This window comes from Sarcophilus harrisii, chromosome 3 (genome assembly GCF_902635505.1).
Source record: "Sarcophilus harrisii chromosome 3, mSarHar1.11, whole genome shotgun sequence".
NCBI lineage: Eukaryota > Metazoa > Chordata > Mammalia > Dasyuromorphia > Dasyuridae > Sarcophilus > Sarcophilus harrisii.
In genome coordinates this window covers 483,740,152-483,761,706 of record NC_045428.1, presented here as the reverse complement: position 1 = coordinate 483,761,706, position 21,555 = coordinate 483,740,152, and the positions used below count along the sequence as shown (strand labels likewise).

Below are 21,555 nucleotides of genomic sequence, written 5' to 3'. Positions count from 1 at the left end.
GGCAAGCTGCATCTCATAACTTCCTGTTTCCCAACAGTAGCTAGCAGAGCATTTTGCATTTTAACAATCCTCAATAATATTTATTAAGGGAAGAGACAGCAGGAAAGAAAGGGAATACATTTATTAAGCACCTATTATAACACCAGGTACTGTGGTAAGTACTTTACAAATATGATTTCATACTCCAAGGAGATACTAAAGAAGGGAAAGGGACCTGTATGTGCCAAAATGTTTGTGGCAGCCCTGTTTGTAGTGGCTAGAAGCTGGAAACTTGAGTGGCTGCCCATCAATTGGAGAATGGTTGGGTAAATTGTGGTATATGAATGTTATGGAATATTATTGTTCTGTAAGAAATGACCAGCAAGATGAATACAGAGAAGCTTGGAGAGAATTACATGAACTGATGCTAAGTGAAATGAGCAGAACCAAGAGATCATTATATACGTCAACAACGATACTGTATGAAGATGTAATTTGATGGAAGCGGATTTCTTTGACAAAGAGACCTAATTCAGTTTCAATTGATCAATGATGGACAGAAGCAGCTACACCCAAAGAAAAAAAAAAACACTGGGAAATGAATGTAAACTGTTTGCATTTTTGTTTTTCTTCCCAGGTTACTTCTACCTTCTCAATCCAATTCTCCCTGTGCAACAAGAAAACTGTTTGGATCTGCACACATACATTGTATCTAGGATATACTAGGACATATTCAACATATATAGGACTGCTTGCCATCTAGGGGAGGGGAAGGGTGGGAGGGAAAAATCGGAACAGAAGTGAGTGCAAGGGATAATGCTGTAAAAAAAAAAATTACCCAGGCATGGATTCTGTCAATAAAAAGTTACTATAATAAAACAAACAAACAAACAAACAAAACAAAACAAAACAAAAAAAACCAAATATGATTTCATTTGATAGTTACAATCACCCTGTGAGATAGGTGTAATTATCCCCATGTTATAGTTGAGGAAATAAGATGAGGATTATGTGATTTGTCCAGAGTCACACAGCTAGTGAGTGTCTGATGAGGTGGATTTGAGCTCCTTATTTCATTTCTTAGCTCTCTCTACTTCAAGCCCAGTGCTCCATTTTCCCCTAAACACAAAGTAGTTACATACCTGCTGCTTCAATGGCTCCTTGAATTGCTACAGAACCAAGTTTAGTGGCTGGAAGTGAGGAAAGAGATCCTAGAAAAGATCCAATAGGGGTCCTTTTTGCACTGACTATGACCACTTCCTAATAAGACAGAATTTAATAAAATTATATAAATAATTCTCCTTAAATCATTTTCTATTTACCTAAGGAAGGAAAATATTTCTAAGATTCCCCAAACTGTCTATCATCAAGAAGACAAATCATATCAGTATTTAAATACCAAAAAAATTCATTGGCTCTGTGTGTTATTATATAAGAATTTAAGTCAGATACAGAATATCACATTTGATCAACATATCCATTATTTTCCTCACATGACAATTTTCTTCCACATTCTTCTACATTTAGTTAGGTGCTGGTAATTAATGAAGTAAAGTTCAAACTCAGAAAGTAATTAAAAATTCTGAAAGGGTTGCCTTGCCCTTCCCCCCCATAATAATAACTTTTTTTTTCAAAGTTCATGCAGATACAACATTCATTCTGGCAAAACCTTAGTGTTCCAAATTTCTCTCCCTCCTTCCCCACTTGCCCCACTCCCCTAGATAGATAGCAAGCAAAATAATACAGGTTAAACATGTATAATTCTTCTAAACATATTTCCACATTTATCATGCTGCACAACAAAAATCAGATCAAAAGAGAAAAAAAATAAGAAAAAAGCTAGCAAGCAAATAACAATAATAATAAAGGTGAAAATACTATGTTGTGATCTACATTCAGTCCCCATAGTCCTCTCTCTAGATGCAAATGGCTCTCTCCATCACAAGACTGTTGGAATTTGCCTTGCCCATTTTTAACTGCAAAATAAATGCCTCTACTTTGAAGGAAACCTGTACTACAGAAATACATGCTTGTAACAAAAGCAAGGGATCTTTCCCCTTCCATTTGAATCCAAACTCTCCTGTTTAGCCCTAGACAAAGTGAAATATTACTCTGTTAATAAAAAATGTTTTTGAGTTACTTCAGAAACAATGTAAAAATATCCAGCAAAATCATATATATATATATATATATGTGTGTGTGTGTGTGTGTGTGTATTTATATTTATCATATATTTATATATATGAAAAAATTATATATATATATATATATATATATATATATTTATATAAACAAATAAAAGATTTTCCTCACAATTCCCTAGTCATACTCCTCTGGAATTGCTATGATCAAATCTGTGTTTAAGATCTTAAGAGCTAGTTTTGAGCAAAAAAAAAAAAAAAAAAAAAAAATGTTATTGAGTTACTTCAGAAACAATGTAAAAATATACAGCAAAATCATATATATGTGTGTATATTTATATTTATCATATATTTATATATATGAAAAAATTTTATATATATATAAATAAATAAAATATTTTCCTCACAATTCCCTAGTCATACTCCTCTGGAATTGCTATGATCAAATCTGTGTTTGAGATCTCAAGAGCTAGTTATATGATAGCAAAAGTGCAAAAGAGAGAGAATTCTCTATAAGATAAAAGTTATGGGAACAAGAGCAATTCATTTAAAGCAGAATACTCTGCTATAGACAGGGAGAAAAAATGGTTTCTTAAACTTTTCCTACTAGCAACCTCCTTTTGCCCAAGAAATTTTAAATATAGATATCAAAAAACCAGGAATTTTTTTACTTACATTCAAAGTGGTACTTGGTATATAGCTCCGGTGCACAAAATTCAATTCCTAAAATGGAAATATGTTTATAAATGTTTAATATAAATAATGTCAAATAGCAGGATATTCTGTCACAGAAAATTACCTAGTTGCAGGTTTAATTTTAGAGTTTATCACCCTGAAATATCTGAACGATTGTACTGAAACTAGACAAAAGCTTATTTAGTTGAAACGTAGTCCTAGAATATGTTAAATGTCTTTATTTGGTTGAAATGTAATCCTAGAATACGTTAAATATCTCTGGATGATTTCATATTATATAAGCAGCTTATTTACTACATAAAAGTTTTTTTTTTTTTCAGATGGGCAGGAAGAAATGATTGATTTTTGTTCTTTATCTTTCTACTTTGTTCTCAGGAATAGTTGCCCACAAGATAAAAATTCAGAAACGTGCATCAGTTTTTAGACAAAGAAAGTTTCTTCTTTATCTATAAATATTGTTCAATTTCTTCCCATCTTTAAAAAAATCACCACATGGTAATTCAATTAAGTTCAGCCACCAACCAGTGTCTTCTCTCAAACTACCTTTTGTTGGTATACATTTTATACTTACTTATTATACATGATTTTTTCCTCTAATAGAATTTAAGTTCCTTAAGGGCAAGGATTATTTTATTTTCATCTTTGTATCCCAGTAACTAATTAAAGGGATAAATTAGATGGTTAATAAATACTTCATTAAAAAAAAAAAGTATTGAAAGCTTACTATCTACAAGACTCTAATTTAGGTGTTGAAAATAAATAGAAAAGCATGGCCTTAGCTTGAGAGAATCTTGATATTTGTTTCTCAGCTATATCACTCAAGAGTCATTTTTTTAAAAGGTGACAGATAAAAGGAAAAGTTCCACATATACACAAAAATATTTACAGTAACAAAGAATTGGAATCTTTGGCCATCAATTGAGAAATATCAAAACTAACTGTGGTATAAAAATGTTATGGGATATTATAGTGCAATAAAGAAATTAAGAATATAAATACTAACAGTGGGGAGAGAGAGGGAGAAGGCAAAATATAAAATAAAATAAAATTAATTAAGCAGAACTAGCAAAACAACATAAACAAGGAATAAACAATGTAAAGAAAAAGAACAAAATGCACCTGAACACTATGCAAATCAATTTTAACAAAAACATGACTTTAAAGAGGAAATATGAGAATACATCTCCCTCTCTTTATGGATATTACTGAAATTGGCCTTGAAGAGTGGAGGAATGAATAATGGATAGGAAGCTACCCAGAAGCCAACAAGACTTGAGTTTGAGTCCTTCCTCTGATAATACAAGCTGTGTGACCCTAGGCAAGTCACTTAACTCTCTGGGAAACTCTTTTTAAGACTGTAAGCAGTAGAGAAGGTGCTGACATGCATAAGCAAAAGGAATTTCCTCTACTGATGAAGTCACAGGTTGAGTTCTTTCCCTATTTTCATTAAATACAGAGATCAATTGTGGGCATATTTTAATTTTTCAACATTCATTTTTTTAAGATTTTGAATTCCTCTTTACCTCCCCCCCAACCTCTCCAGACAGCAAGCAATCTAATATAGGTTATATATGTATAATAATTTTAAACATTAAATAATAATTAAATAAAAATAAACATTTTAAACTAATTTCCACATTAGTCATGTTGTGAAAGGAAAATCAGAACAAAGGGAAAAACCTTTAGAAAGAAAATGCAAAAAAAAAAAAAAAAAATGGTGAAAATACTATTCCTTGATCTGCCCCCAGGCTCCACACTTCTCCTTTTAGGTGTCTAGATGGCACTGGACCATGAGCCAGTGAGAAGAGACAAGTCCACTATAGCTGACCATCACACAAGCCCACCATCACTATGCAAAACATTCTCCTGTCTCCATTCACTTCACCCAGCACTGGTCCATCTAAAACCAGCTCACTTATTTCTCATAGAACAATAATATTCCACTATATTCACATACTACGACTTATCCAGCCATTTCTCAACTGATGGGCATCCATTTATCCCCTAATTCTTTGCCACCTCCAAAAAGGCTGCTATAAACATCCTTGCACATGTGGGTCCCTTCCCTTCTTCCATGATCTCATTGACATACAGATCCAGTAGTAACACTGCTAGATTAAAGAGTATGCACGGTTTGATAGCTCTTTGAGCATAGTTCCAAAATATTCTCCAGAACAGCTGGATCAGTTCACAACTCCACCAATAATATATCAGTGTCTCAGTTTTCTCACATCAACTCCAACATTTATCATTACCTTTTCCTGTCATCTTAGTCAATATGATAGGTATGAGGTGGTGGTTTTAACTTGCTCCAAATGGTCATAAGATGGTTAATCATAAGATTAACAGTAACTGGAACACAGTAGGAGTGGGCCAACATGAATTAGTGATTTAGAGCATTTTTTTCATAAGACTATAGATACTGACTTTAATTTCTTCATCTGAAAATTGTTCATATACTTTGACCAATCATCAGTTGGAGAATAATAATGTCTATTCTTTAATGTGATTTCCAATTTAAATCATATTTGTTTTCAAGAGTGGAATATTTTAACAGTGCCAAGGACTTTGATTTTGGTAACAAGAACTTTCACTTCTGGGTATTTTTCTTCTTTTTTTTTTTTTTTTTGCTGAGGCAATTGGGATTAAGTGATTAGTCCAGGGTCTGTGTTAGGAAGTGTTAAGTATCTGAGGCCAGATTTGAACTCAGGTCCTCCTTACTTCAGAACTGGCGCTCTATCCACTGTGCCACCTACCAGCCCCCACTTCTGGGTATTCAATAGCTATGATGTAGCACTTTCAGGAACAAATGCCTAGGTACATCTCCATAGAGGTAGCTTCCCAAGATGATGACTGCTGGCACTGAACTGGAAGAACCACTACTGCCAAGGTTCTTTGCTTCAGGGTCTCGAGCTCTCTCCATCTAGGTCTGAGGGGAAGACAGTCATCTAGATGGGGATAATGATAGTGATGATGGTGGTTTGACATGCGAGGAACTTGCTGCCTTTTTTTAAAAAATTACATTTTTATGTTTATTGTTAGTAAATGATAATACATTAAATGATTTGGGAAGTTAGTCTTATATCCTCTGATCTTGCTGGATCTATTTATTGTTTTGATTAATCTTGTTTGAAACAATGGGATTTTCTAGATACCATATCTTGTCTACAAATTGTATTTTATGAAGATTTCTGTAAATTATATTCTTCATTTAAGATGCAAATTCCTCTAATAAAAAGATTAAAGTAATGTATTCTGCCTAAAAGCTCCTTCCCCACCACTCAGTATGTATTCCTATCAATATTAAAGACAGTACACCTCTACTAAATAACAAAGTGATTTATCCCAAAATAAATATTTACATGTAACTGAAAGCAGAATTATCTTTCATTAAAAGTGTGCTTTAGTGTCCCTCAATCAATGTGATATGGAAGTCACTGGCACAGGATTGCCCAGCATGGAATGTTCTCAACAGAAATGTACTGTGCTCTATGAACAAAGCAGAACTGAAGTTAGCACAAAACAAACATAAGATGTACAAATTTAAATAAGCCACCACAAATGTTCCCATAGACTTTATGTGCCCTCCTGATGATGGAGCATTCCAAGCTAGTACTAATTTCATCAGCCACAGTCAGGCAAACTATAATTTAACTATAACATGGATGTATCATTTTAGTCCTCACGAACAAAAAGACAATCACCACCATCCAACTACCCCTGAATGAAGAACACAATATCTCCTTGGGCATTTTGAACTATTGGTCTACCCTTCCTATATTGTACTAAAAACGTTAGTTTTAGCAATGAGAAAAGAAAAAATAAATCGAAGTAATTAAGAGCAGGCAACGAGGACACAAAACTATCAATCTTTGCAGATGATATGATAGTATGCTTAGAGAACCAAGAAAACCTACTAGAAACATTTCACAACTTTAACAAAGCTGCAAGATACAAAATAAATCCACATAAATCCTCAGCACTTCTGTATGCTACCAACAAAGTCCAGCAGCAAAAAATACTAAGAGAAATTCTATTTAAACTAACTGTAGTTAATATAAAATATTTGGGAGTGATCTGCCTAGACAAAGTCAGGAACTATACAAACACAATTACAAATGCTTTCTACACAAATAAAGTCAGCTCTAATCAACTGGAAGAAAATCAAGTGCTTATGGGTAGGCTGAGCTAATATAATAAAAATGACACTTCTAGTAGCTAAATTGATTTACTTAATTAGTGCCATACAAATCAAACTGGCAAAAAATTAGAGAGCTCGAAAAAAATAACAAAATTCATTTGGAAAATAAAAGGTCAAGAATATCAAGGAAAGTAATAGGAAAAAAAAAAAAAAGCAAAGGAAGGTGACCTAGCCATACCAGATATAAAATTATATAATAAAGAGGCAGCTATCAAAATCAGTTTTATTGCTGAGAAATAGAGTGGTGGACCAGTGGAATATGTTAGGTATACAACACATAATAGTCAATGACTAATAATCTACTATTTGATAAATAAACCCAAAGATTCCAGCTTCTAAGATAAGAACTTACTATTTGACAAAAATTGCTGGGAAAACTGGAAAATAGTTTGCCAGATAAGGTCAAAAGTGGTACATGATTTAGACATAAAAGGTGGATACTATAAGCAAATCAAAAGAGTAAGGAATAGTTTACTGTCAGATTTTTGGAGGAATTTATGACCAAACAAAAAACAGAGAACATTATGAAATCTAAAATGGATTAATTCTGATTACACTAAATTAAAGCTTTTGCACAAACAAAACCAATGAAGCCAAAATTAAAAGGGAATTGGAACGCTGGAAAACACAAATTTTACAGTCAAGTCTCTAATAAAGGCCTCATTTTTAAAATATACAGAGAAATTTGACAAACTTATAAGAATACAAATAATTCCCCAAATGATAAATGGTCAAAGGACATGAATAGAAAATTTTCAGATGCAGAAATTAAAGCTACCTATAGTCATATGAGAAAATGCTCTAAATCACTATTGAAAAGGGAAATGCAAATTAAAACAATTCTGAGGTACCATTTCATACTTCTTGATTGGCTAAAATGACAAGAAAAGATAATGATAAATGTTGGAGGGGATATGGGAAAACTGGGACACTATATGTATTATTTATTGGTAGAGTTGTGAACTAATCCAGCCATTTTGGAAAACAATTTGAAACCATGCCCAAAGGGCTATACCCTTTAATCCAGAAGTGCCACTATTGAGTCTGTATTGCAAAGAAATCATAAAAGAGGGGAAATGACCCATATTTTGCAAAAATGTTTGTATGGCTCTTTTTGTGGTGGCAAAGAATTGAAAATTGAATGGATACTCATCAATTAGGGAATGGCTAAATAAGTTATGATATATGAATGTAATGGAATATTATTTCCTATAAGAAATGAAGAACAGGCTGATTTCAGAAAAGTCAGAAAAGATTTACATGAACTGATACTGAGTGAAGCAAGCAGAACCAGGAAAACATTATACATAATAATAGCAAGATCGTATGATAATCAACTATGATAGAATTTGCTCTTCTCAGCAATATAGTGATCCAAGGCAATTTCAATAAACTTTAGATGAAAACTGTCATCTACATCCAGAGAAAAAAGTATAGAAACTTCATGAAGATCAAAACACACTATTTTCACCTTTTTTTTTTTGTTTTGTTTTTCCTTTCTTGTGGTTTTCCCCTTTTGTTTTGATTTTCTTCTTTTCCAACATGACTTATATAGAAATATGTAAAAAATGAATGTAGAACCTATATCAGACTGCTTGCTAGCTTGGGGAAGAAGAAGAAAGGAAGGGAAGGGGAAATTTTTGGAACTCAAAATTTTATAAAAATGAATGTTGAAAACTATCTTTACATGTATAGTATAATAAGGAAAAAGAAAGATCAAAAACAAATTGCTATAAGAAACTTTTGAATAGGAAAAAAATGGAGACTGGGAGAGGGAAAAGAATGGAGATACAGGAAATAAGCTCAATTCTTCACAGTAGTAACTGAGCCTGGCATGGAAGGAATTTTGATATTTTGTGGAAATCTGGAAAAGAACGGAAGTAGGAAACAGTATGCCATCTTCAAACAATGAATCACCTAGGGAGGATTATATCATGGCACACCTTCAGCTTCAGGTATTAGCTAGCTTTGTGACAGTAGCAAGTCACAACTACAATCTGCCTGTTTCCGCATCTGTAAAAAGGGGAATAAATCTGTAAAGGGGTATAATAGCACCTACCTCTCAGAGTTGCTATTAGAATAAAATAGTATTTGTAATGTGTTTTACAAAACTTAAAGTTCTATAATATAATAAATATTAATTATTTTTAATATTATTGTTGTTAAATACAACTGCAAAGATTGGAGCCATTCTTTTGCAAAGAGCTTAAATACCAGGAGTATTTTTTCTTTATTAGCCAAAAGGAAAACACTGAAAGTTTTTAAGGAGAAGTAATATGGTAAGGACATTTCCTTTAATTGTTTCTTACCAGCGTTAGTTTTTCTTTACCTTATTTCTTGGAGATTTTAATATAAACTCAAACTCAACTATCATCTCTTTATGGAAGACCCACAAATTTTTCCCTCTCCAGCCTTGTCCTCCCCTTCCCTCTTCCATCCTCAATTCGTGTTGCAGCTCCAAAAACCTATTAAAATTTTTCACTTAAATGTTGTTCAAAAGCCAAATTTATCTTATTTCCTCGACCCCTCAACCAAAAGTCAGGTCGTCTTGATTTTCTCATTTCTGTTAATTACACCATTTTCCCCCATAAGCAACATCAGCTTTGACTCCTCTATGCCTATTGAAAACACAACTATTCAGTCACTAAAATCATCCCAATCCTCTCATAATCTTTCTTCTCATTCCCTTTGATACCATTAGAGTATGGGACTTTAATTCAAATCTAGATAACAATATCTTATTTTCTTACAATATAGTTTGTCAGTCTGTCATTTTCCTTTCTAATTCACTTCTATATATATTCTGATGCAATATTAAACACAACTCAAATACTTAAATGGATTTATGATTTCTGGATTTTTCCCTCCAATAATACAGATCATGACTGATTCATATCTGATCATGAAATTTGTATGCATTGATGAGGCAATTTTCAGATGAAGAAATTAAAACCATTTCTAGTCATATGAAAAAATGCTCTAAATAACAATTGGTCAGAGAAATACAAATTAAGACAACTCTGAGGTAGTACTATACACCTCTAAAATTGGCTAAGATGACAGGAAAAGATAACGATGAATGTTAGAGAGGATGTGGGAAAAGCAGGACACTAATAATTTTTGGTGGAGTTGTGAAATGATCCAACCATTCTGGAAAGCAATATGGAACTATGCCCAAAGGGCTATCAAACTGTGCACATACCCTTTGATCCAGCAGTGTTTGTACTGGGCTTATATCCCAAAGAGAACATGAAAAAGGGAAAAGGACTCACATGTGCAAAAATGTCTGTAGCAGCCCTTTATGAATGATAAGGAACTGGTAACTCAGTGGATGCCCATCAGTTGGGAGATGGTTAAATAAGTTATGGTATATGAATGTTATGGAATATTATTGTTCTACAAGAAACTATCAGCAGAATGATTTCAGAAAGGCCTGAGACTTACATTAACTGACGCTAAGTGAAGTGAATAGAACCAATAGAACATTGTATATAGCAATAAGATCATATGATGATCAATTGTGATGGACATCCTTTTTTTCAACATAGAGGTAATCAGGCCAGTTCCACTGGTGACTGGATCCAATTTTGATGGAGAGAGCCATCTACACCCAGAAAGAGGACTACAGGAACTGAATGTGGATCACAACATAGTATTTTCACTTTTTTGTTGTTTGCTTGCATTTTGTTTTCTTTCTCATTTTTTTCCTTTTTGATCTCATTTTTCTTGTGCAGCATGATAATTGTGGAAATGTGTATACAAGAAGTGCACATGTTTAACATACCTACCATCTAGGGGAGGGAGTAGGGGAAAGGAGGGAGAAAAAGAATTGGAACACAAAGTTTTGCGAGGGTGAATGTTGAAAACTATCTATGCATATGTTTTGAAAATAAAAAGCTTTAAAAAAAAAAAAGGGGGGGGAGGGAATTTATATCCATATGCTCCTACAAGCTGAATCAAGAGAAAATCAACCCAGTGTGTTGGATGCCTTCCTTAATTTCTCTTGGTATCATGAAGATATAGGCATTCTGACTTCCCAACTGTCAACCCTCAACCCTGACAATATGATCAACTAAACTTTTTTTCTATCATATTTTTCTTGATGATATTCTTTACTCCTATTCCAACTCCATGAAATTTTCTTCATATTATGTTCTTTCCCATTTCCTTATATATGATAATAATTTTTGATTCTTCAGAAATTGTGTTCCCTACCTCACAGGCATAACAATACTACTAAATATACTGCTATCTTGTTTTAAAAAACCACACAAGATTGGTTTAAAAAATAAAAGGGGAGGTCTTTGTTTCTTAGAGGGGTATGGGGTTATTAAAAGAACTTTGCAATTTTCTAATGGCAATCCAGCAGTTTTCTGCCTCTTGCTGAGTTCAATTTGTTTATTTATGCTGTCTTACACCTTATAAATTAAGATTCATTCAACTATATCAACTGGGGCCCCCCAGGCCTCCTACACAGTTTCCTGTGTGGACTAACTGGCCCTTTCCCCAGAAGTTACAGTTAATAATGTTCTGGAACTGAAATCACAGCCTGAATTACAAACAGAAGCACCTGCAAGAGATCACCTTCTTGGATTTCTTTGACAAAGAGACCTAATTCAGTTTCAATTGATCAATGATGGACAGAAGCAGCTACACCCAAAGAAAAAACACTGGGAAATGAATGTAAACTGTTTGCATTTTTGTTTTTCTTCCCGGGTTATTTCTACCTTCTGAATCCAATTCTCCCTGTGCAACAAGAAAACTGTCTGGATCTGCACACATACATTGTATCTAGGATATACTAGGACATATTCAACATATATAGGACTGCTTGCCATCTAGGGGAGGGGGTGGAGGGTGGGAGGGAAAAATCGGAACAGAAGTGAGTGCAAGGGATAATGTTGTAAAAAAAATTACCCTAGCATGGATTCTGTCAATAAAAAGTTATTATAATAATAATAATAATAAAAAGAGATCACCTTCTATAGAGAATCTTTTATCAACTTAAGATTCTATTACATAATTTCTCCATCACACTGGCAAACAATTTTGGGCAGTATTACCTCCCTTATTTTTTTTTATTTTTTTTTTTTTACCTAATATTTATGACCAGAAAAATCAATGAACAAGTTTACTTTGAATTGTTTTTTTTCAAGGAATCTTGAATAATTTAGATTTGTGAATAAGAGTCATCTTGTTAGAAAAGAATCTCTAAAAAATGTTTTATAAGATTAATTTTCATAAACTGCCATTCATATCATTCCTTGCTTAAAAACTTTCTAATTCCCTTTTCTACCATCATTTCTTTCCGTCAAAATGACTACCAAAAAAGAAACCAAACTCCTTAATCTAGTAGTCAAAGCCCTCCTAATCTGTGTTAGTTGTTAGAAATATAAAAACAAAAATGAACAGCCCCAGCCCTTAAATAGTTGGTGGTTTACATTACCAGTAAGGTTTCTGTCAATCCCTTCCCCCATGCTATGTCAATACAAAAAATGCTCTCTCCCTCTTCTTACCTCCCAACTTTCTAATGGCAATCCAGCCAGCTTTCCTCCTCCTGCTGAGTTCAACTTGTCCAACTTGTCTTGTTATCAGTTGAGTCTTTTATTTCATATTATGATAGAGTATCAGAGTTAGGGGAAAGGGAAGGAAATAAACATTCATACAGCACCTACTATGGGCTAAGCACCAGCTAAATACTTTTATAATAACCAACTAATCTCTTCGCTTTAAATTTAAGGAAAATAAGGTCATACATAAGTGGCTGCGCTTGGATTTAGAACCAAGTCTAATAAAAGCATGCAGAGCTGCAAAACTCATTCAATACTATAGATATTAGGTTCAAATCTTATTCTCCCATAAAATGTTGAATGCTCCTTGATACTACATTCATTCATTTGCATATCACACAATGTTCTGCCCTATCTGTACTCGGTTAGCAATTACTGAAAGATTTAATCAAGAGTACGTAGTAAGCCTATGTCTTTAAAATAACTTTTTCAGGAGCTCAAAGACTGAGTTATAATTTCTTTCAGTCTTTTTCATCATCTAGTATTTCTGACCCTTTCCACTCATCCGAAAAGTACCCGATTTAAATAAGGATGACAATGTATAAAAGGAACAAAGCTGGAAGTCTATGAAATTCTTCAACAAAGTCCTGGATTTTACAAACTTAACGGGCAAAAACAACAAAATGCCTCTGAGAAATCGGCAGCTTGAGTAGGTATGGGGCTCTCTCTTCCATAATGTCAACGTCCAATTTGGTGAAATATTCCAGAAGATTGCACTGCAGCAACTACTGACAGTTTGGGGCTACTTCGGGAAGCAGGGACTGGTGACCTTGACAGCTGGGGCAGAAGCCAAGGAAAACCAAAGTGCTTCTTCCGGGAACCCACAGCACCAGCCCCCTCCGAGCCTGAAATGTTGTTCTATTACCCTCGCTCGTTTCCCCGGCTTCAAGACTCCGCTCCAAGCCATTTTCTGAGTCTCCCGAGCTCCACTGTCCTCCTCTTCTAGAATACATACCTTCTAAGTGCTCTCGGTGTGTCTATTAGGTACCCAGTTACTGCCAGGCTGTCTCCCGCCACCCGCCCATTGCTCAGCACCGGGCCCAGCACCGCTTAAAAACGGCTTGTTGAGCTAATTGTACAATAATTCAGAGTCTGATTCTTTTTGTACAGCAAAATAATGTTTTGGTCATGTATACTTATTGTGTATCTAAGTTATATTTTAATATATTTAACATCTACTGGTCATCCTGCCATTTAGGGGAGGGGGTGGGGGGGGGGTAAGAGGTGAAAAATTGGAACAAGAGGTTTGGCAATTGTTAATGCTGTAAAGTTACCCATGTATATATCCTGTAAATAAAAGGCTATTAAAAAAAAAAAAAAAAAAAGAAAAAAAAAAACGGCTTGTTGCCTTGTCCCTGGAAGGCAGGAGCTGTGTCGGAGAAGGGAAGGAGGGGCTGGGGAAAGGAGGAAGGGTCTCGTGGCTCTAAAACCCACCCCCCACCTCGTCGCTGAGCACAAAAGCGCCAGGCCCATCCCGAGGGCTGAGGGTGCGCCGGTCTAACTATCCTCCCTCAGATCCGGAAGTGCTCCCTTCGCCGAGAGAGCTTCACATTTACCCTAAGGCAGGAAGCAGGAGCGTCTCTAACTCTGCCCTCCCTCCCGGGGTAACGGCTCAGCCCGACCCGAGAGAGGGCTCCTCACCCGCAGCAACTTCCGGAGGGGAGGACCGGCCGGGAAAGCTCCTCGGCCCAAACGAAACGCCAGCAGCGCCATGTCTCTCAGCTATCTCGAGGGCTAACGCAGGCGCCCACAGACTCCCGAGAAGGCGCCAAGCTTGTTCAGCCCCGGGTTACGCGTAGATAACAGAAGCCACCCGCAAGCCACCAGCCTCGGGATTGGGCTGGGGATCTTGGGCGGGAGCAGTCTCCTTCCCCTCACGGACAACCACACCCATCGTCTCCACCAATAGGAATATGACTCCCAGTTCAGCGAGGCACCATTGGCTGGGAGCCAGAAACCGGAAATGTGAGACAGCGGCCTGAACAGCCTTAAGTTCTGGGCGGGCACCCGGAGGGAGGGCGCTGCCGAGACTCCGGAGTTCGGTTCCGAATGTATTTTCTAGGCTGAAAAAGGCCGAGCTTTAGGGTAGAGTTCCTCTGAGCCGAGGCACTCTTATAAATGTCGTCCTGAAATAAATCAAGTTAATGAACAAAGTGTTTTCACTGAGATTAACATCTGTCAATAACAAAGTTATTATAATAAAAAAAATAAATAAAACTCACTTCCTCATGGGCTAAAAAAAAAAAAAAAATGAGGTAACAGACTAGCGAAGCTGTTACTCTGAGCGACACAATGGATTTCCCCCAAGAGACCCACGAAAAGGTTCTTTATGGTTTTAGGAGGGGAGGAGATACTATGAAGTAGCCAGACCTGGTCACGAGAGAAGCCTGCCGTCCTGACGGTCAGAGCCATAAAGACCACTTCCTTCTAGCTGTTTTGCCCTCTGTGCCATGAATCCAAATAGAAGCCGTAAGAGAGTCAGGCGCTACTTTGGGGTGGGGGAGGGGGCGGGTGGAGACTATTCGGAAGGAAAAATTCCGGCTTGAGGTGCGGAGCAACCTCATTGGCATGAAGCATAGGCATATAAGGGCATTACTGGAATTGTAACATTTCGAGGATACTCACGAGGTTGTGGTAGATTTGGTATTAACAATTTTCTGTCGTTTCCCCGCTCTGATTCTGAGAAGGCAGTCTTCTCAGTGAATAATTAACTGGTATGACATTGAATAATACGGGGAAAGGGGAAATAGATTGATCCTGGCATTGACAGAAGCTTGTTTGAGGCAAGCCCCAGAAAGCAGGTGTTATACAGAACAGGCGCATGAGGAAGAAATAAAAAGAGAGGGATCCATTTATTTACCGAGTGTCTGATAAAATTCAGGCTCAGACAAGTTTCCAGTCCAATCAAAGGCATTTGTTTAGAGGTTTAAAGGAGACTGTGGTGATGCACTGTAATGTTGCTCTTAAGGGAGAGAGCAGTGTTCTCCTTTAAGGGAAACAGCAGTCCAGCAGAGTAAGATGAGGGTTTATATAGAGAAGAAAAAATAGGAGATTGGGAAGAGCAGGAAAACTGGATGATCTCAGAGGAGATTTCCAAAACCTTTAGATCAAGTATACATGGGGGAAATCCCAGTATTTGTATTAAGGTAGCAGTGGAAAAAGGGAGAACCCCCTTTTGCTTTAATGACGTTCTTGAAAGAGTGACAGAATTATTGGAGCTGGAGCAGTAGCTAGATATGCATGGAATAGGTAAAAGATCCTTTGGTTCTAATGAACTCCATGTGAGAAATTGACAGAATCATTATAGCTGGGGGCAACAGCTAAAATTCTGTCACGTTTCACTGGTCCATCATTTCTTAAGGCCCAGAAGTTTCATCTCATAAAACTTCCTTATTCTGAAAACATCTGATGCATCCTTTGGTTCTCTGGAGATCTCCCCTGGACTTCAGGAATCAGTAAGACTTCATAGCAAATTCTAGTGAATTTGTTTCTTCAAGTTTCCCTTTTCTGTTAAATATCTTACAAAATAGATCTTAATACAATTCAAGTTTGTTAGGCAAATAATGCAGTCAGATAATAAGAACTAGGTCAAACCTAATAATATCAAGTTAGAAATTTCTAGACCAGAGAATTTATATTTTTCTACTCCTTGCTGCTTTTATCCTTATTTATGATGAGATCCTGGGTATCTAGGTGGGCACTGATAGAGAAAGGCTGAAGCAGTCATAGGATTATAATACTCCTAAGGCAATATGGGAAGCCATCTTAGCTTTAAGTGGGCCTTTTGCTCTTAAAGGTTTTTTTGTTCAAGTACACTTTTGATTATAGGTTCAACCCATGTTGAGGTCTCTAGAAACCCCACCTTTATTATATCCAATCAGAAAGCCAAAATTATGATGTCTAACCCTCAAGGTTATATTTCCGCTGTAAAAGATCTGCTCACATTGTAGATTCTTGCTAATTTATCTGCGAATTGAGTCTGCCAGTTCAGTCAGTGGAGTATTCCTATCTTATGGCATCTTCCCTTTAATTGCATCTTCCTCCCAGTTAACTGTGAGTTCCACTAAGGAACTTGTCTTTTCTCTTATCAATTGCTAAAACCCCTTTCCTTGCCAACTCCTCTTGGAATTTAGCCCACTCTAGGTCTATGCCTACAAATTCTTTTGGGATGACTCATAATACCAACCCATAACCCCAATGTACTTGGGATCTCACACCACATGCCATCATTTTGGTAGCTAACATCATCATTCTGGTGACCTGGAACAGGAAGAGTCTGACTGCGCCCTATAACCTTAACCAGATATTTAGATACTGCCCACAACAGGCCAAGGGACAACTAAAAAGAATCTGTGAGGATCTGACTTGTAGGATGACCCTTTTAATTATGAAATTTGGTAATCCGACAATATAGTTATTTAGGCTAAGACTAAAAGGTATCTTTTTAATTGGAGTAGATTCTGCTTTATTCAACTATCTGGTGTTTTATTTCATCATCTATTTCATTCTTCACCTCCAGAATGGGAAGGAACTTCAGTTTTTTACCTATAATGTCTTGTGATATAGGTTAGCAAATTTTTACATTGGTATTTTTAGGAAATTCAAATACAAACTGAAAAATCAGAAAATTCTGAAATCAGTTCTTATATTTGGCATACATAAGTATTTGATCTTATTATTTAAAAATTTTTTTCACTAAAAATAAAATTTTATTCACTTGTTATTATTACCTTTTATTGTTATTATTACATTTAGCTGCTTATTTTCCACTCCAAGAGGATGATTATGCTAAGAAACTAATAACAGAACACTTTTTATAAGAAAATTACCTATAATACATAACTTTATCTTAAAAGTTGCCATATAAATTTCAATTGTAATAAGATTCTGAAGTAGGAAATATAAATATGTTGAATACTCAGTTTTGAAACATTAAATAGAAAATGTTTTTGTGAATAAAACATGTTTGTACTACAGGACATGCTCAATACCTAGGTGGTAATTCCAAATTAAATAATAAACTCAAATAAAATTGACATTTCCCATTTAGGTAATAGAGAATATTCTTTAAATTACTCTTTTCTAAGGAAACGGATTACACTAAATTCTTTTCTTCAAAACAAATTTGAAGATGTTTCTGATTTAGTTCTCCCCTTCCCCCCTTCCTCACTGAGGCAATTGGGGTTAAGTGACTTGCCCAGGGTCACACAGCTAGGAAGTGTTAAGTGTCTGAGATCACATTTGAACTCAGGGCCTCCTGACTTCAGGGTTGGTGTGATTTAGTCTTTTTTTTTTTTTTTTTAAAGAAAACAAAATGCAAGCAAACAACAACAGAAAGAATGAGAATGCTATATTGTGGTCCACACTCAGATCCACAGTCCTCCCTTTGCATGTCGATGGTTCTCTTCATCAGTGAACAATTGGAATTGGTCTGAATCATCTCATTGTTGAAGAGAGCCAAGTTCATCAGAATTGATCATAGTATTATATTGTTGTTGCCATGTATGATGATCTCCTGGTTCTGCTCATTTCACTCAGCATCAGTTCACGTAAGTCTCTTCAGGTCTCTCTGAACCCATCCTGCTGATTTTTTAGCGGCTCTTTTTTCAGGGGATAATTATTTTTTTTTATTTAATAGCCTTTTATTTACAGGTTATATGCATGGATAACTTTACAGCATTAACAATTACCAAACCTCATGTTCCAATTTTTCACCTCTTACCCCCCACCCCCTCCCCTAGATGGCAGGATGACCATTAGATGTTAAATACATTAAAATATAAATTAGATACACAATAAGTATACATGACCAAAATGTTATTTTGCTGTACAAAAAGAATCAGACTCTGAAATATTGTACAATTAGCTTGTGAAGGAAATCAAAAATGCAGGTGTGCATAAATATAGGGATTGGGAATTCAATGTAATGGTTTTTAGTCATCTCCCAGAGTTCTTTTTCTGGGCATAGCTAGTTCAGTTCATTACTGCTCCATTAGAAATGATTTGGTTGATCTCGTTGCTGAGGATGGCCTGATCCATCAGAACTGGTCATCATATAGTATTGTTGTTGAAGTATATAATGATGTCCTGGTCCTGCTCATTTCACTCAGCATCAGTTCGTGTAAGTCTCTCCAGGCCTTTCTGAAATCATCCTGTTGGTCATTTCTTACAGAACAGTAATATTCCATAATATTCATATACCACAGTTTATTCAGCCATTCTCCAACTGATGGGCATCCATTCAGTTTCCAGTTTCTTGTCACTACAAAAAGGGCTGCCACAAACATTTCTGCACATGTGGGTCCCTTTCCCTCCTTTAAGATCTCTTTGAGATATAAGCCCAGTAGTAACACTGCTGGGTCAAAGGGCATGCACAGTTTGATAACTTTTTGAGCATAGTTCCAAATTCTCTCCAGAATGGCTAGATGTATTTACAATTCCACCAACAATGTATCATTGTCCCAGTTCTCCCACATCCCCTCCAACATTTGTCATTATCTTTTCCTGTCATCTTAGCCAATCTGACAGGTGTGTAGTGGTATCTCAGAGTTGGCTTAATTGCATTTCTCTGATAAATATTGATTTGGAGCACCTTTTCATCTGACTACAAAGTTTCAATTTTTTCATCTGAAAATTGTCTGTTCATATCCTTTGACTATTTGTGATTTAGTCTTAATAATTATTAGAATAACAGCTTGGTGCTATACATTGTTACATCAATACTCAGTTATTCTTACATTATTTTGAAACATTTAAAGACTTTTTTTTTTTTTGCTGAGGCAATTGGGGTTAAGTGACTTGCCCAGGATAACAGAGGCAGAAAGTGTTAAAGCAAATTGTTTCTTATCTGCCCCAAGCAACTCTCTAAGACTATAATAGAGGAAGAAATTGCCCATCTGCAAGGGAGATCAAAATTACAGGTAGGGCTAAAAAAAACATCAATAATAAATGCAAACTAATAAGATATCCCAAAACTATAACTGCATTTTTTAAAAAGGAGCTTTGGTATATTTTGTGGAAACTCATTACCACAGTAAAATAAAACCACTTTATTATTCAAACATGACACAATGTCAATTATATGTACGGCACAAAAAGCAATTTATGTGAGTTAACTTGGACCTCTACAGAACAAAATGATTAAGGGCATTTTGTTCAGTCTATTTTTAAAAATGAGCATAGGATAATTTATATTTCTCTGCTTGACATAAGAAAACGGTCTTCTTCAAATCTGAGTGGATACTACATACCTGTCAGATTGGATGACAAGAAAAGATAATGACAAATGTTGGAGGGGATGTGGGAAAATTGGGACACTGATACATTGTTGGTAGAACTGTGAAGAGATCCACCCATTCTGGAGAACAATTTGGAACTATGTTTAAAAAGTTATAAAACTGTGTATACCCTTTGATCCAGCAGTATTTCTACTGGAATTATATCCCAAAGAGATCTTAAAGGAGGGAAAAAGGGGTCCCTCTGGGCAAAAATGTTTGTAGCAGCCCTTTTTATAGTGGTTAAAAACTGGAAACTGAGTGGATGCCCATCAGTTGGAGAATGGCAGAATAAATTATGGTATATAAATGCTATGGAATGTTATTGTTCTGTAAGAAACGACCAGCAAGCTATCAGTAAGGCTTGGAGAGACTTACATGAACTGATGCAAGTGAAATGAGCAGAACCAGAAGATCATTATACATGGCAATAACAAGACTATACCATGATTAATTCTGATGGAAATGGCTCTCTTCAACAATGAGAGGATTCAAACCAATTCCAATTGTTCAGTGATTAAGAGAGCCATCTATACCCAGAGAGAACCATGGGAACAGAGTGTGGAACACAACATAGCATTCTCACTTTCTCTGTTGCTTTCATTTTGTATTCTTTCTCAGTTTTTCTTTTCCTTCCTTTCTTGATCTGATTTTTTTTTTTGTGCAAGATAACTGTATAAATATATAAACATATATTGGATTTAACATGTATTTCAACATATGTAACATGTATTGGACTACCTGCCAGCTAGGGGAGGAGATGGGGGAAAGGTGGGGAAAATTTGGCACAAAAGGTTTTGCAAGGGTCAATGCTGGAAAAATTACCCAATGGATATGCTTTGCAAATAAATTATTAAAAACAAAAAAACAGATTTGAGTGGGTAAATCTCTCTTGGTTTTTGGTTCCAAAGATACTAGAGAATTCCAGAATTTTAAAAGAATTGCTTGAGAAATCAAATGAATTCATAAGATTAGGATTATGCTACAGTAGCCCTCAAACATCCAGCCAATCTTTGAACAGCTGCTTGCTTTCCCTATAGTTTTCTGGACCAGGAATAATTCCTGGCCAATTCAGAATTCCTTAACATATGTGTCTCAACACACACACACACACACACACACACACACACTCTCTCTCTCTCTCTCTCTCCTTTCCCCCATCAATGAAGCTAACTCAAATAAAGAGGGAAAAACAATTATTTATTGTGCTGTGCAACACTTTATTCTTTTTAGTATCTCAATGCTTCACCAAACATTTAACAAAAGCTAGGTTTCTTTTGACCGTGTAGAAGTCTTCTTACTTTCAAAGACTCTTAAAACACAAATTTAATTGATGCCCCTTTTCCTACTTTTTAAACTGTTAACAAAAACCTTAATCCCACATATCTTGATTAGCTATTCCTTTCTTTCTGCATTGAAATAGCTTTTTAAAAACACTCCCTCAAATGATCAAATTATTTCATTAATTTCTCCACTGACAAAATGCCAAAGCTCTTTAATATATGACTAAATTCAAGGGACATTGAAAAAATGAAGAGAATATTGGTTAATTCTAATCTGTGAGTTTAAGTAGCACTTATTGCCAAATTAGTGTAATTGGCTTTATTGTTTGTCAACTGGAGAAATATGTACCTGATTTCTCTAAAGTTCTGTATAGTTCCAATGGTATAACTGGCATCTTATAAACAGGTGAT

General features: G+C 35.6%; 1 protein-coding gene across 2 annotated transcripts in view; it reads right to left on the bottom strand.

Annotated features, from left to right (window-relative positions):
* ACAT1 (acetyl-CoA acetyltransferase 1) overlaps window positions 1-15,014 on the bottom strand; it is a 37,897-nt gene extending 22,883 nt beyond the window's left edge. The window contains exons 1-3 of one of the 2 annotated variants that reach the window (XM_031961097.1): window positions 14,958-15,014; window positions 2,796-2,843; window positions 1,122-1,239 (exon numbers count right to left, since the gene is read on the bottom strand). In XM_031961097.1, the coding sequence (XP_031816957.1) occupies window positions 1,122-1,239; window positions 2,796-2,843; window positions 14,958-14,999 (208 nt within the window). In that variant the 5' untranslated portion in view covers window positions 15,000-15,014. Of the gene's footprint in view, window positions 1-1,121; window positions 1,240-2,795; window positions 2,844-14,228; window positions 14,461-14,957 lie in introns of those variants that run through there. The other variant, XM_003764254.4, reaches the window with a different exon arrangement.
* Between the last annotated feature and the right edge of the window lie 6,541 nt (window positions 15,015-21,555).